The sequence below is a fragment of the Candida parapsilosis genome, contig 006139, assembly GCF_000182765.1.
Source record: "Candida parapsilosis strain CDC317 annotated contig 006139".
In the NCBI taxonomy this organism is placed as follows: Eukaryota; Fungi; Ascomycota; class Pichiomycetes; order Serinales; family Debaryomycetaceae; genus Lodderomyces; species Lodderomyces parapsilosis.
Window position 1 is genome coordinate 236,639 of NW_023503282.1, and position 15,137 is coordinate 251,775.

At 38.6% G+C, this 15,137-nt stretch overlaps 5 protein-coding genes across 5 annotated transcripts; 3 read left to right on the forward strand and 2 right to left on the reverse strand. All coding sequences in view use genetic code 12, as the record gives it.

Annotated features, from left to right (window-relative positions):
- Positions 1-465: 465 nt before the first annotated feature.
- Positions 466-2,232, reverse strand: XUT1 (Xut1p; the record flags this gene model as incomplete). The annotated part of the gene is made up of 1 exon (XM_036810510.1): positions 466-2,232. The coding sequence occupies one exon, from the start codon at positions 2,230-2,232 to the stop codon at positions 466-468; it is 1,767 nt and encodes a 588-aa protein (XP_036667040.1).
- A 2,026-nt stretch (positions 2,233-4,258) lies between these two features.
- On the reverse strand, positions 4,259-5,959 carry PDC11 (indolepyruvate decarboxylase 1; the record flags this gene model as incomplete). The annotated part of the gene is made up of 1 exon (XM_036810511.1): positions 4,259-5,959. One exon carries the CDS (start codon positions 5,957-5,959, stop codon positions 4,259-4,261), a length of 1,701 nt encoding a protein of 566 aa, XP_036667041.1.
- A 987-nt stretch (positions 5,960-6,946) lies between these two features.
- CBF1 (Cbf1p) lies at positions 6,947-7,813 on the forward strand (the record flags this gene model as incomplete). The annotated part of the gene is made up of 1 exon (XM_036810513.1): positions 6,947-7,813. One exon carries the CDS (start codon positions 6,947-6,949, stop codon positions 7,811-7,813), a length of 867 nt encoding a protein of 288 aa, XP_036667042.1.
- Positions 7,814-8,214: 401 nt separating this feature from the next.
- Positions 8,215-9,051, forward strand: CPAR2_501040 (uncharacterized protein; the record flags this gene model as incomplete). The annotated part of the gene is made up of 1 exon (XM_036810514.1): positions 8,215-9,051. One exon carries the CDS (start codon positions 8,215-8,217, stop codon positions 9,049-9,051), a length of 837 nt encoding a protein of 278 aa, XP_036667043.1.
- Positions 9,052-9,377: 326 nt separating this feature from the next.
- Positions 9,378-13,709, forward strand: TOP2 (DNA topoisomerase 2; the record flags this gene model as incomplete). Its single annotated transcript, XM_036810515.1, has 1 exon — positions 9,378-13,709. One exon carries the CDS (start codon positions 9,378-9,380, stop codon positions 13,707-13,709), a length of 4,332 nt encoding a protein of 1,443 aa, XP_036667044.1.
- Positions 13,710-15,137: the final 1,428 nt, after the last annotated feature.

Consider the following 15,137-nt stretch of genomic DNA (forward strand, 5'->3'; position numbering starts at 1 on the left):
CTGGTGAATACCCTGTTTGTACCGACTATTATAGCTTCTTTTTCTTCCTGGCGCTTAAGAAGAGTTTTTATTGTATCTGATATATTTGTTGAATTGTCAATATGGAAGTTTATAGTTTTTTTTTTTTCTTTTGTCTGTGTCTGCGTCTATTTCGGGTATTTAAAAATGCGCTTCCTATTTGATTATGCAGTTATACAGTTCAACAATGGTTGCAACTGTAACTGATATCGTCGTATTGTGTTATTCGTCTAGTCTTTTTTTTTTTTATTTTTTTTGTTTTTTTTTTTTTTTCTTTTTTACCCTCGGTTAAACAGTTTAATACTTACTGTCCCATATGACATGTGCAACAAGAGAACATCAGTATCATCTTACACCTTATGTGCTTCTTCCAGGCATATTAAACTAGAATATGTATTTATGTTAACTTCATAAAACTATAGTACAAAAGAAACAGAGTAAATGTCTCTATTTTTGATTTGGATATGGCAAGTCAGGTATACCATCAGACGACCTTATACTGGTGACATTTTGACCGTGATGCGTCATTTGACTTTTCAACTGTTCAAGTGAGATTCCCTCCTTTCTAGCAAACACTTCTCTAGCATGTTCATCAGCAGAACCCACAGTTTCTAAAATCAACTCATTGATCTCTTCAACATCATCATGAACTTGTGGCAAGATCAAATTCAAAATGACTCCAATGAATCCAGTAATGGCGAATCCGGTTTCCATCACCAACACAATAGCATCAAAGAATCCAGTCAATGATTGGTTATCGCCGGAATAAGTAAAAACATGACTGAACCAGTCAGACACCAATGTAGAGCCTAAACCAGGGACCAACGCTGCGGTCAAAATAAATCTATCCCTTCTAGTAAATTCTGTTCCAGAAATAATCTTGACACCAGACACAGCAACTGAACAAAACAAAAATGAAGTCATACCACCAAATACTGGCTTGGGGATGGATATGATGGCGCCAGCAAACTTGCTAAAGATTCCCATAACCAACAAAAAGAAAACACACCAATATCCGACAGCTCTATTGGCACATTTAGTAATAGCAATAACCCCATTGTTTTGAGCAAAAACTGACATGGGGGTAACAGTCATTAGACCTGCTAATATACCATTGCAACCATCTGCCAATAAACCACCTTGAATTCTTGACTCGTAAAGTTCACCTTCAACTTCTAAACGCGATACATCTGAAGTTGCAGTTATATCACCAATAGCTTCCATCATTAAAACCAAATATACCGCTAAAAAGGGTAAAACAATTGGACCATAAACCTTCAACTTGAATGTCTTGACCCAAATAAAACTAGCAGCTTTGGCGGCATCAATTTGACTAGAGTCAAAATAACCACAAGCGGCAGCAACGATACATCCAATAAGTAATCCTAGTATAACTGCACAACTCTTCATGATTGGTGAACCGAATTTTTCTGCGATTATAATGGAAACGTAAACAAGGAATCCCAACCCAACGAAATTAGCTGACCCCCATGGTTTGGAAAACTTGCCCATTGTACAAGTATCTTCAACACATCCTGAGCCACCAACCCAATCTTCTATACCAGTCTCAACCAAGTGAATACCAATCAACATAACAACCGGTCCCGTAACCAATGGAGGAAAAACCTTTTGAAGAATCTTGGCTGGTAAGAATGACAATAATATTTCCAACAAGGCACATACAATCCCTGTGGCTAAAATCATACCGTAGCCATCGGGACAAGGTAACTTTGTACCATCAGCTGATGTGGGACAAGTACCGTTAGCATACATCATAGGAAACGCACTTGAAGTGACTGTAATTGTAGCAAACGATGGACCAACAACCGACAATAGCCCAGTACCTAAATGATATGGAGTACCATAAATGTGGAAACGGGTGATTTGAATAATTGACAAAAGACCAGAAACAATCAAACACGTACTAACCAAGTACTCTTGCGTTTCAATAGGTAAATTTGCTGAAACACTAATCAAAACAGGAGGCACAACTAGACCCGCCATCATTGCCAATGCATGTTGTAATCCCAATATGGCTCCTAAAAGTAGCGGCATATCTGAATTTAATCCAAAAAACGGCTGGACTTTGGCTTCTTTGGAAACAAATGGTATTTCTGGGGTGAACAAGTATTTGTAATCGTAATCACCAATTATACCATCCTTAGTGGTCCATTTACGGAAAATCCGTTTAAGGGTCCTTGTGAAATCAATCATATCCTGTCGGCAATGGGTTTTTTCTCTGAAACGTTATGCGATATTGGTTGACTTAAAGTTTTGTCTTGATGTATTTATTAAAAATAAAAAAGGGATCAAGGAATAAATTTTATAGTTGCGAAATATTTGAGGTAAAACTTTAGTCCCTTGATGAGGAGAAACTTTAAATCCAAATAACTAAAATATAACTTTAATACCGATCCGGAAGGTTGAGGAGAAGTAGGATGAGCAAGGAAAGATGTTCTTGTATTTATGTACCTTTTGTTTGATGGTGTATTTCAATTCGAACAATGAAGTCCTTTATATAGTTTGATGTGATGTTCCTTATCTCTTTGCGATGGATCTAACCGAAATGAACAAAAAGTACCCAGTGATCTTTGATAAAAAAAAAAAGAAAAAATTGTGAATAACAAATTAGGCGTTGGCGTTGATTAATTAATTTGAAAAAGATAACGCAGATAGCCAATCTCGAAGAAAAAAAGGAAGAAATGTTCAAACATATTAATAATATATTTTTCTCAGCCTACAATGGATGGGCCTATCTAGCACATATCAAAGACACTATTGTTTCAATATGATTCTATAGAAAGAGGTTTTGTACCAACTTCAATTTTGACTGGGCGGAAAATATCTTATCAGAAGAAGACAAACAATAGCAAAAATTGAATTCAAAACACAAATCGACGAAAAACAAACAGCGGTGTAACTAGGAGAACGGGCAAATGGGTTATGAGCAAATGAAGGACAGACTGTAATTACAATGACGCATTTGCAATTATAGAGTTGATGGCCAGGGTGAGGCAAAAAGAAAATTGAGGGGGTTGTTTTCTTTCTAAATGGAGTATCTTTTCGGCGTTAAATGTGGGGATCTGATTCATGGAGGGGTGAGAAGAGATCACACAAGACGAGCCCTTTTGAAACAAGGAGCAAAATTATTGCGAGAGAAGGAAATAGTCATTTACTGTAGTGACTAGAAGTATATAGTCGCTGTGCAGAAGAAACACCACCTTTTTTAAATGACAATAAAAAAGCGCTCCAAATACTAGGTGTAAGCCAAACGTATCATTTCCTTCGTCGTAATCAATAGTGAGGATCAAGTTCAAAGCCTTGGTTCAACGTGATTATGAAAACATTTGAGCAGACATTCGCAAATGTTATTGTCCCGTTTGAAGATTCAGCCTCTGCTCTTTACATGCTTTACATGCTTAGAGCCACTCTGATTGGAGAAAAATCAATCTTTATCAAAACATTTGCAGAAGACCATGCAAAAGGCTCTGTTACACAAAGATGCTGCAAAATTCTAAAGCAGCTTCAAACGCCATACAATTTAGTCATTTACGGCGATATCCGAAACTGCTACCAACTATACTACCAATAATGACACAAAACACTATTCACATATATGCAAGATTACGTTATTCAATGTCGACTGCGGGCCGCCAGTTCTTTGCAATACCGCCCCCACCAATTCAGGAAATAATGTATAAGGAGTCCCCTTTTTTATGATATCAAACTCGGTCCTGGTTTAAGTCCGTTGTAGCTGTTGTCAAAAGCGGAAACTATTGGGCGAAGATGCAAAAGGGGGAGAAAAAGCGAACAGAAATGATACTAAAGTTCGTTTATATTTAGCTCATGCTTGTGATTTAGATGATACTTTCGTCATTGAGCAATTGCATTCCTACATTGGATGATAGCCCCCTCTTGAAAGCGAAAGAGGGGGGACTTCAGAAAAGTAGGTGCAATCTGCAAATTTTTTGATAATCCACGAGACGAACCTCTTAGCATATGATTCTTAGAAGTTGATCATTTTTGTTACGATCATAAGCTGTGGATGGCCCTTGGAGCCCAACCTAGTGCTCGCCACACATGCTCCCCCTCTGTATGGTTGCATACAACCAACAACGATACGAGGGGAGAAGCACTTGTTGCCTTGCTTTGATTAACGGAGATGTCCGATTTTTACACTCTCAATTCAACAAAAATATAATTCTATTAAATCCCTAATATATTCGTCACCCTATACAATTCAATTTGGTTCAGCATTGGTCTTTTCTGACAACTTAGCTTGAGCAACCAAATTAGCAGGAGCATCCATTCTAGCCAACATTACTTCAACCATTCTAATCTTGTCTGGTTTAGCAAATGCCTTGTCTTGGAATAAATCATTCAATTCACCAACGGTACTGACCTTCTTGGTTTCGTAGTCTTTGGCATTAAACAATGGCAAAAGTTGCAAATTGTTCCAAGGTTGAATATCATTATAAGTGGCATTCTCACCATGAATCAATCTCTCAATGGTGTAACCGTCATTGTTCAACACAAACAAATAAGTGTTGTTACAGTTCCATCTACACATGGTGGAGATTTCTTGAACCGTCAATTGCAACGAACCATCACCAACAAATAAAATGACTCTTCTATTTGGATCAATTTCTTGTCCAGCCATTGCCGCACCACAAGTAGCACCAACTGTGTAACCAATAGAACCCCAAAGCACTTGAGAAATTCCTATAGTGTTGTTTGGGAAACGTGATTGTACAATACCAAAAGCTGAAGTACCAGTTTCAGTAACAATAATATCACCTTCTCTGAACCAAGAACTTACCTTGGTCCACAAGTATTCTTGAGTTAATGGAGTGTTTGGCGGAGCTGGGGAGTTGATCAATTTCTGTTGTGGTACTGGTGATGGAGTATATGATGGGTTGACGGAAGACGTAACAGTTTCCAATAATTTTTGTAAAGCTTCCTTCATTTGAACGCCCGGGAAAGTAGCTTGTCTAATCTTTGTGTAATCAGAATGGAATTCAACAACGTTTTTGGTCTTGTAAGCGTAGGAAAATGAACCAGTATTGAAATCTGATAGCAAGGCACCAATTGATAAAATCAAATCAGCACTTTCAACTGCCTCCTTGACATCTGGACGAGATAACGAACCAACGTAAACACCACCAAATCTAGGATGTGATTCATTGATACCTGACTTACCCATAGGGGTGGTGAAAACTGGGAATTGAGTAGCATCCACCAATTGGGCAACTTCCGGTTTACAAGAATGCCTTGAAGCACAAGCATCAACAAGAATTACTGGGTTCTTAGCTTCCTTTATAAGTCTCTCAACAGTTTCAATAACTTCTTCTTGAGCATCTTGGTCATTTGGTTTCAACGACAAGTCAATAGGAGTTTCCAATAATGAACTTGGAACCATTAAGTCAACCAAATTGGATGGCAATCCAACATAAACTGGTCGTTGATAAACATACGCATCCCTAATACATCTATCAATTTCATTTGGAGCGCTGTTGATATCAGAAATAAATGCACTCGAATGACTAATGTTTTTAAACATTCTGTGGAAAACTGTGAAATCACCATTTCCCAAAGTATGATGCAACAATAATTGCTTGGCTTGAGCATTAACTGATGGAACACCAACGACATTCAAAATAGCACAGTGTTCAGCAAATGAACCAGCAATAGCATTGGTCAAGGATAATTCACCAACACCAAAAGTCGATACAATAGCTCCCATTCCTTTAACTCTGGAATACCCATCAGCGGCATAACCTGCATTCAATTCATTGGCATTACCAGCCCATCTCATTCCATCGATCTCATAGATCTTGTCCAAGAGTGATAAATTGAAATCACCGGGCACGCCAAAAATGGTATCAACTTTCAACTGATGCAATCTTTCGAAAAGATATCTTCCTAAAGTGATTTCCGACATTATAGTTGTGGTTGTTCTAGTAGTTATAGTATTGATTGTGTTGTTTGTAATTGATGTATTATACAGCAAACGCAGGTCAAGGGGGTATGTTGCACCCCCTATATTTATACTCTGATGAATCGATTCATTTTGCAGCCAAGGGCCGGCAGTTATCCGAAAGGCTGATGATTATTTCTATCTTTCGTTTATTCGCATGGCTGTCGTACGAAAAAAGTGCAGTATATGACCTGATTTCCGGGATACATTTTTACCTTTTTGTGTAAGTTCTAAAATGATTGGCTGGAAGTTAAAAACCGAGACTACTTAAGCGCATACGCATAGAAACGTATGCACTTAGATGGGTGGCAATCTAAGCGCATACCCTTACTCAAGAACAACAATTAGACAAATGTACACTACCGATCTCGGAAAAACTCGCTTTCGTAGGACAACTTTAGCGGATATAACATTGTAGTTGCATAAGCCATTCCGGAATTTCGTAGATGAATCCCGAATGGTCTATGACCATTATGTGGATTAGCCAACGGACCGTTTTGACTGTAATCTGTCATTCTGTAGTGTGGGTAAAGTTTTTCTACTGCCTTGGTTAAAAATAATAGAATGTGGTCGTGTCAAAGTGCACAATTTACAAACTGTAAACAAAAAACACTCATTTAATCCATCATCATCAACAAACAAAAAAAAAAACGTGATAAACGTATGACTTCGTAAGAGTGGAAAAACACGCAACTACCACTTATCATCACCAATATACAACTTGAGTATTGGAAAACAGTAATCACCGCATTTGGTAGGAGTATGTATACTGTTTCGAACGGGCTAGGCTTTTATTCGGGCCACACTGGGTGTGATTTGTTTAGCGGGGCATTTTATTCTTTTCAACACCTGACTCCCACGTGAGTGTCTTTAACAACGTATTTTTGCACCCACTCATAGATGAGATCACATGATTACTAACAATATAATAGAATAGAAAGAAACGTACCAATGTCTAAAAGATCATTGTCCCCAGAACACGAGGAGGGGAAGAAGCAAGCAAAGTACGGCGATGACATGGCTATAGACTCTGAATTGATGGCTCATCACAAGGAAAAATCAGACGTCAAGGCAGAAGCTGGTGCTGAAAAGGAATTAGACAACAAGTCGGCTGAACCCCAAGATGGGAACGAAAAAGGCCATGGCGCAGCAATTGGAGCTGTAGCTACTGTTGCCGCCGCCCTCAATGATCAACTGAAGGACCAAGACCAAAATGAAAATGTGCAACAACAACAACAACAGCAGCAACAACAGCAGCAACAACAACAGCAGCAACAACAGCAACAGCAACAACAGCAACAGCAGCAGCAACAACAACAAGCTTATCACCAAAACTTACTTAAGCAAAAACTTGAGCAGCAACACGAGCAACAAAATCAGCATCAATCACCAGAGGGTAACCACTTGTCAGCTCATGGTTCACCTTTAGACCCTCACCAAGGTAGTCCTGGTAGTGATTACGCACAGAGTCCCAGTGCAAATAAACCACAGCACGGCACCGATGAATGGCATAGGCAAAGAAAGGACAACCATAAAGAGGTAGAGAGACGCAGAAGAGAGGCCATCAATGTTGGTATCAAGGAATTGGCGGAATTGATCCCCACTAGAGATACTAACAAGACTCAAATTTTGCAAAGAGCAGTGGAATATATCAAGAGATTGAAGGAAAATGAAAATAACAATATTGAAAAGTGGACATTGGAAAAGTTGTTGACTGAACAAGCAGTGTCTGAGTTGAGTGCATCTAATGAGAAATTGAAACAAGAGTTGGAAAGAGCTTACAGAGAAATTGAACGTTTGAAAGAACAGCTTAAATGAGTTAGTAGAGGATTTTGTAAATGTATAATTATAATATGGAAATTGCTTTATTACAGAGGTGTATTCGTGGAAGTCTAGTCCTTAGCTACAACCAATGGTGGCTATGGCTATTTGGAATAGACATTTACCTGTTCAACATGCCTCTTCCCGGGACACGCATTCATCCTTCATAGTTTATACTGGTATACAGCACACTCCCTCTTTTGTATTTCTAAACTACAGCATCGATATGCTTATTCTGTTGGTGTACCCCTGGGTTGTAAGACCAAATTTCTTTTTTCCCTTTTCGCGTCAGCTTCTCATAATGAAATTTGAAAATTTGTTTTTGAAACAATCACCACCCACAGGAAACAACTACAACTCCGTAACCACTACAACATCCCCTTTTTTTCTACTGTATCATGGGTATTCCATTTCCGGATATAGATCCTTATGAGGTTTTAGGAGTTGACAAAGATGCGTCTCCGATTCTAATAAAAAAGACATACAAAAGACTATGTTTAAAGCATCATCCTGATAAGATCAAACAAATGAAACAAAATGACCGATCTGGAGCAGCTTCGGAGGAAGAGCTATTCACAAAGATACAATTTTCATACAGCATTTTGAGCGACCCCGTAAGAAGGAATCGATTTGACACGTTGGGCTCGTTGTCTGAACTTAATGACGATTACGATGACGAAGGGTTTGATTGGAAGGAATATTTCCAGTCAATGAATGAGAGAATCACAGTTGAAATGATCGAAGAGGATAGGGTCAAGTACCAAAAATCAAAAGAAGAAAGGGAAGATATCGTTTCCAGTTTCATCTATTATGAAGGCGATTTTTTGAAGTTGTTTGAGGTAATTCCCCATTTAGACTTCACTGAATCAGAAGAGGAACGAGTGTACAAAATTATTGAGCAAGAACTTCCTCGTTTGAAAGTGGACAAGTCTGTGACTAAATCATGGGAAAAATACACAAAGAGTCGGAAAACTAAGGTGAAAAATATGTTGAAGAAATTGGCCAAAGAAGCCAAAGAGGCTGAAGAATTACAGAAACAGTTGAAAAAGAAGAATGAGACATCACAAGATTTGGCAAGTTTGATCAAAGGTCGTCAAAATAACCGATTGGACAGTTTAATTTCGAATCTAGAGGCCAAGTATGGTAAGAAAAAGGGCACGAAAAGAAGCTCCAAGGATATTGATGATGATGAGTTTGAGCGGATTCAAGCACAAATGTTTAAGAAAAGTAAGTAAGAGAGTAATGGGTTTACATAATTTTGCATACAACGAATTCACAAAAACGATATTGGTGAAGATTGTAGGCTGATCGTAGTAAGAAAGCAGAGTTGGCTTTAGTAGTCAATAATTACCGACACTGCAGCCTCTCTACATCCTCTCCTCGTGAAGTAGTGCCCTGGAGTATATGTACATCCGTGATGAAACATGTAGAAGATCCATATCTTTGTGTTTGTGACATCCCTCTTCTGATTTGTAAACAGAGAAAAAAATAAAAAAGGGAACGGCAGGACCCACTCTCTTCCTTCTTCTGCCCTGAGCTGCACATCAACTTTGCTTGAATAATGTCGGGACCTTCAGACGAATCCGACTACCTTTCCGAAGGGTCGAGCTATAATGAAGACTTTAGCTCTGGAAAGGCTCAGAAGTCAAAGCAAAAGAAACAGCCACTAGCAGACACGTCTTTAAACTCATTTAGCAACGCGTCAACCACTTCAACGGGGAAACCTTCAAACGCTTCTGAGACATATCAAAAGCTATCTCAATTGGAACATATCTTGAAGAGACCAGATACTTATATCGGTTCAGTTGAGAAAACTAAAATGGAAATGTGGTGTTTTGATGCTGAGTCTGAATCTATGAAATTTCAAGAAGTCACAATTGTCCCTGGTCTTTACAAAATCTTTGACGAGATTTTGGTGAATGCCGCTGATAACAAGATAAGAGACCCTTCCATGAAGAATATCAAGGTGAGGATTGATCCTGAAAATAACGTTATTCAAGTGTTCAACGATGGTAAAGGTATTCCTGTAGAAATGCATACAAAGGAGAAAATGTACATTCCTGAGTTGATCTTTGGTAACTTGTTGACTTCTTCCAATTATGATGATGATCAAAAAAAGGTTACTGGTGGTAGAAATGGGTTTGGTGCTAAGTTATGTAACATTTTCTCCACTCAATTTGAGGTTGAAACGGCTGACTTGAATACCGGCAAGTTGTACAAACAAACGTGGACGGACAACATGACAAAAGTCGGCAAACCCAAGATTAATGCATTAAAAACAAAGAAAGAATACACCAAGATCACTTTCAAACCGGACTTGAGTAAGTTTGATATGGACAGTTTAGACGAGGATTTGTTATCTGTTTTGCGAAGAAGGGTGTATGATCTTTGTGGTACGGTAAAGAATTGTAACATCTATCTCAATGACAAGCGATTGCCCGTCACTAGCTTCAAGAGCTATGTTGAAATGTATGTTAAAGCAATCAAGGAGAGGTCGCCAGAGCCAGAAGGAGAAGGTGCTCCCAAGAATTACACCACAATTGTACATGAAGTGTTCAACGAAAGATGGGAAGTGGCGTTTGCTGTCAGTGATGGTTCATTCAACCAAGTGAGTTTTGTTAACTCCATCGCCACAACTGCAGGTGGTACCCACGTCAAATATGTGTCCGATCAAATCATAACCAAATTGGTGGAAACATTGTCCAAGAAGGAAAAGGGAAAGAAAAAATTGATGATCAAGCCGAATGAGGTGAGGGACAACATGTTTATTTTTATTAACTGTCTTATTGAAAATCCTGCTTTTACATCGCAAACCAAGGAACAACTCACAACTAAAGTATCTCAATTTGGAGGTAAAGAAAAGTTTGTGGCTTCCGACAACTTGATCAGCCGTGTGTTAAAGACCGGGATAGCTGACAAGATTCGTGATATAGCCAATGCCAACGAAGACAAGGCATTACAAAAAGTAGATGGAAGCAGGAAACTGCGTATCAAGGGTCAGGTCAATTTAGTGGATGCAAACAAGGCTGGTACGAGAGATGGATTAAAGTGCACTTTGATCCTTACCGAAGGGTTGTCGGCTTTAAACTTGGCGGTTGCTGGGCTAACTGTTATCGGAAGAGATTACTATGGCTGCTTTCCGTTGAGAGGAAAATTGTTGAACGTTCGTGAAGCTTCCGCTGATCAAATTGCAAAGAACGCTGAAATTAATTCATTGAAACAAATTATTGGTCTTCAGCATAAAAAGACTTACAATGCGGAGAACATCAAGTCGTTGAGGTATGGGCATATTATGATTATGACAGATCAAGATCAAGATGGATCACATATTAAAGGTTTGATTATCAATTTTTTGGAAACTTCGTTTCCTGGGTTGCTTGATATTCCTGGGTTTTTGCTTGAATTCATTACACCTATTGTCAAAGTCACTGTGAAAGGTCGTGGGGCCAAAAAGATAATTCCATTTTACAGCATGCCAGAATTTGAAACATGGAGAGATGGTGAAGGTCAAACTTGTCGTTGGACTCAAAAGTACTACAAGGGTTTGGGTACTTCAACTCCCATGGAAGCTCGAGAATATTTTACAGCCTTGGATAGACACTTGAAAAGATTCCATGCATTGCAAGGTGAGGATAGTAGCTGTATTGACCTAGCATTCTCCAAAAAGAAGGCTGATGAAAGAAAGGAATGGTTGCAAAATTTTGTTCCTGGTAATCAACTAGATCCCGCGTTGAATGAAATACCCATAAGTGAATTTATAAACAAGGAATTGATTTTATTTTCGATGTCGGATAACATTAGATCTATCCCTTCTGTGCTTGATGGGCTAAAGCCAGGTCAAAGAAAAGTCTTGTTTGGTTGTTTCAAGAGAAATTTGAAAAGTGAAATCAAAGTGGCACAATTGGCAGCGTATGTAAGTGAAAATACTGGCTACCATCATGGTGAAGTCTCCTTGGTGCAAACAATCATTGGTCTTGCACAAAACTTTGTTGGGTCAAACAACATCAACATTTTGAAACCAAATGGTGCTTTCGGTTCGAGAGCAACTGGTGGTAAAGATGCCGCTGCTGCGAGATATATCTTTACTGAGTTGAATGATATAACAAAGGCTATTTTCAACCCATTAGACAATCCGATTTATACCTATGTTCAAGATGATGAGCAAACTGTTGAGCCGCAGTGGTATTTGCCAGTTTTGCCAATGATTTTGGTTAATGGAGCTGAAGGTATTGGAACTGGGTGGTCAACCAACATACCCTCCTATGACCCGAAGGAAATTGTTGCTAATTTGAGGAGGCTCATGAACAATGAACCTTTGGAGGAGATGATGCCATGGTACAAGGGATGGGATGGTGTTATTGAGCCCATGGGACAACAAAAGTACAAAATCAGTGGTAAGATAGAGCAAATTGATGACAACATAGTGGAGATTACTGAAATTCCAGTAAAGACCTGGACCAATACTGTGAAAGAGTTTTTGTTGGCAGGATTCGGTAATGAAAAAACTCCTGCATGGATAAAGGATATGGAGGAGCACCATACAACGAACATCAGGTTTGTTGTCAAATTGAGTGATGCGGAAATGGAAAAAGCATTGAAAGTTGGTTTATTGGAGAAATTCAAATTGATTTCATCAATAAGTTTGGGAAATATGGTTGCGTTTGATCCATACGGAAGAATCAAGAAATATAATGACGTATTTGAGATTTTGAAAGATTTCTATTATGTCCGTTTGGAGTATTACGAAAAGAGAAAGAATCACATGCTCGAGATGTTGCAACGTAAATTGTTGATGATTTCGGAACAAGCCAGGTTTGTGAAGATGATTATTGAAAAAGAATTGTCAGTCGCCAATAAGAAGAAGAAGGATTTGATCGAGTTGCTTGAAAAACATGATTTCACAAAATTTACGAAAGATGGTACGCCTGTGGAATCAAAGGGGTCAGATGTGTTTATTGATGATAATGACTCCGAAGAGGAAATTGAAAATGAAGGTGATGTTTCCGCATTGAACTTGAAAAAGACCGAGGATCGTGTTGAAGGTGAACATAAACCAGACACTATATTTTCATCTTACGATTATTTGTTGGGTATGACGATTTGGTCTTTGACTCATGAACGTTATGTCAAACTTTTGAATGAGAAGTCTAGTTTGCAAAAGGAATTGGAGATATTAATTGGTAAATCTGCTATTGATTTATGGAACCAAGACTTGGATGTATTCATGAAGGAGTATGAATTGTTTTTGGCCAAAGATGCAGAGGAAAGAGAACATTTGTCAAGTAGTGGGAACAAGAAGAAAACCACAAGAAAAAGAAAAGCAGCCAAACCTGAGGCAGAATCAGTAAAGAAGGTTAAAGTTGAAGGAGAGGCACAAGCTCCACCAAAAGTCGTTTCCAAACCTCGCACCACCACGCACCAGGCTAAACCAAAGTCTGCAAGTATAGAAGCAGCATCCGCGCCATCAACTTCATCAACTCCTGCACCGAAAGAAGTTACAGTCAAGAAAGAGCCAAATGACATACTTACCTTTTTTTCACCTACAAGCAAATCCAAAACAAAGCTGAATGATAAATCTACGAAATCGACAAAACCATCACAACCTCTAACCAGTTCGATTTTTGATTCAGATGACGATATATTCGAAGTGAGTAGCAAATCTTCTGAGAAATCGAAACCCAAGTCGAAAAACACCGTATTGGATGAATTAGATGATTTGGAAATTTTGGGTGACAAACCGCAGGTATTGGAAAGTAGAACACGTTCAAGCAGGCCAGCAAGGGCGAAAGTGACAAGTATGTTTAGTGATGACGAGAGTGATGATGCTATAGCTGATGATCCAAGTGAAGTGGTTGAAATTGACGAGGATGATGACGACTACAATGATGAATAGGTGGTTTAGAGAGCAAAGTTTGAGTATATATAAAGCGTAGATAATTTTATTGATACTAGTGAAGCTATTGTAGGGTGATCTCTTTGTTGTTCGATTGCAAGTGTAGCTAGTTACTTAATAGTGGGAAGACTCCCATTCAAGAAATTAGTATTCATGAATTTGTCAAGCTCTAACTCCAACGATTGTCATACCATATCTGAACCCGTTCTTTTCTACCATAGTGGAAGCTCGTTTCTAAAACCTCGGTCCCCTTTTTTGGGAAAAAACAAGCTCATGAACATGACTCTAGTGTGACTCAAGGCCGATATTTCAAGGTTTTTTAGTTGCAAAATTGCAATGAATTGTTTTCATGTGATTCAGGCTCGTATCTAATATCTGCAAATTTGGCAGCTCACAAATTTTGCGTGGTACGTTACAAGGCTTATTCCCTTCCAAATTGGCATACCGAAGGGATTCGGGAGTGAATGCAGGGAGTGATTATTTCGAGAGCGATAAGTACTACCCACTTCTTCTGATCACTCTTTGAGGAAATACACCAATTCACTTACGTATTACAGCTAACTGCATTCAACTACGGCCAATGGCCTCATATACCGAACTGCTGCTCTTGGAAAACGAGATTAGTGGATGTGACTACAAGCTACTACCCACCTTTCCTTATGCGGAATTTTTCACCACAATTTTGTATGAGAATTTTTGCAAATAATAACACCTACATCATTGGGAGTCCTTTCGTTGTGCTCGTGATCCAATTGCATTAAAAGTCAGAGACCATTGCCAAAGCTAATGCAGGTCTTTTCCTATCCGACAATCACGAAATTACACTTGTTTGGTTGTGAAAAGTTGCAATTTGGCAACTACGACTAAACAAACAATGTGGGGGACAGGGACTCTCTAAGGGGTAATTTCCAAAAACGGCTGATTAATAAACACAGATACCAAATACCAAAAACTCTATACCCCTAAAGTTACACGCGTCTTGTGTGTTTTCTTCATGGACAATAGTACTGTATATTATAAGGCATCAGAAATGGTACCTTAAAAAATTGATGCCTTTTGTACTACAAAACTCAAGAACGTGTAAAATTCTTTCACTACATTATCAACAAAATATGAATGAAAGACCCAACATTCTCATCTAAAACATTAGCGAAGTATAAACCATATATCATAAACAACAACGGCATAACTTTGTTTGGCTTGTGTTTGTTCTCGTGTAAACTGTGGCTGTAGACTGTATTGTCTGTAAGAATACAAGAATGAAAGGGGTGGGTAATCGTCGTGAACAGCCCATTCAGACTCTGCTTCTTACACTAAACCATCAAACACAAGCACAATAAAGAGAGAAATAAACAAAAGCCAAACCCATAAGAAACTTTTTTAAAACATTACATAGCTAACAACAAGGCTGTTACTAACGCTTAATAA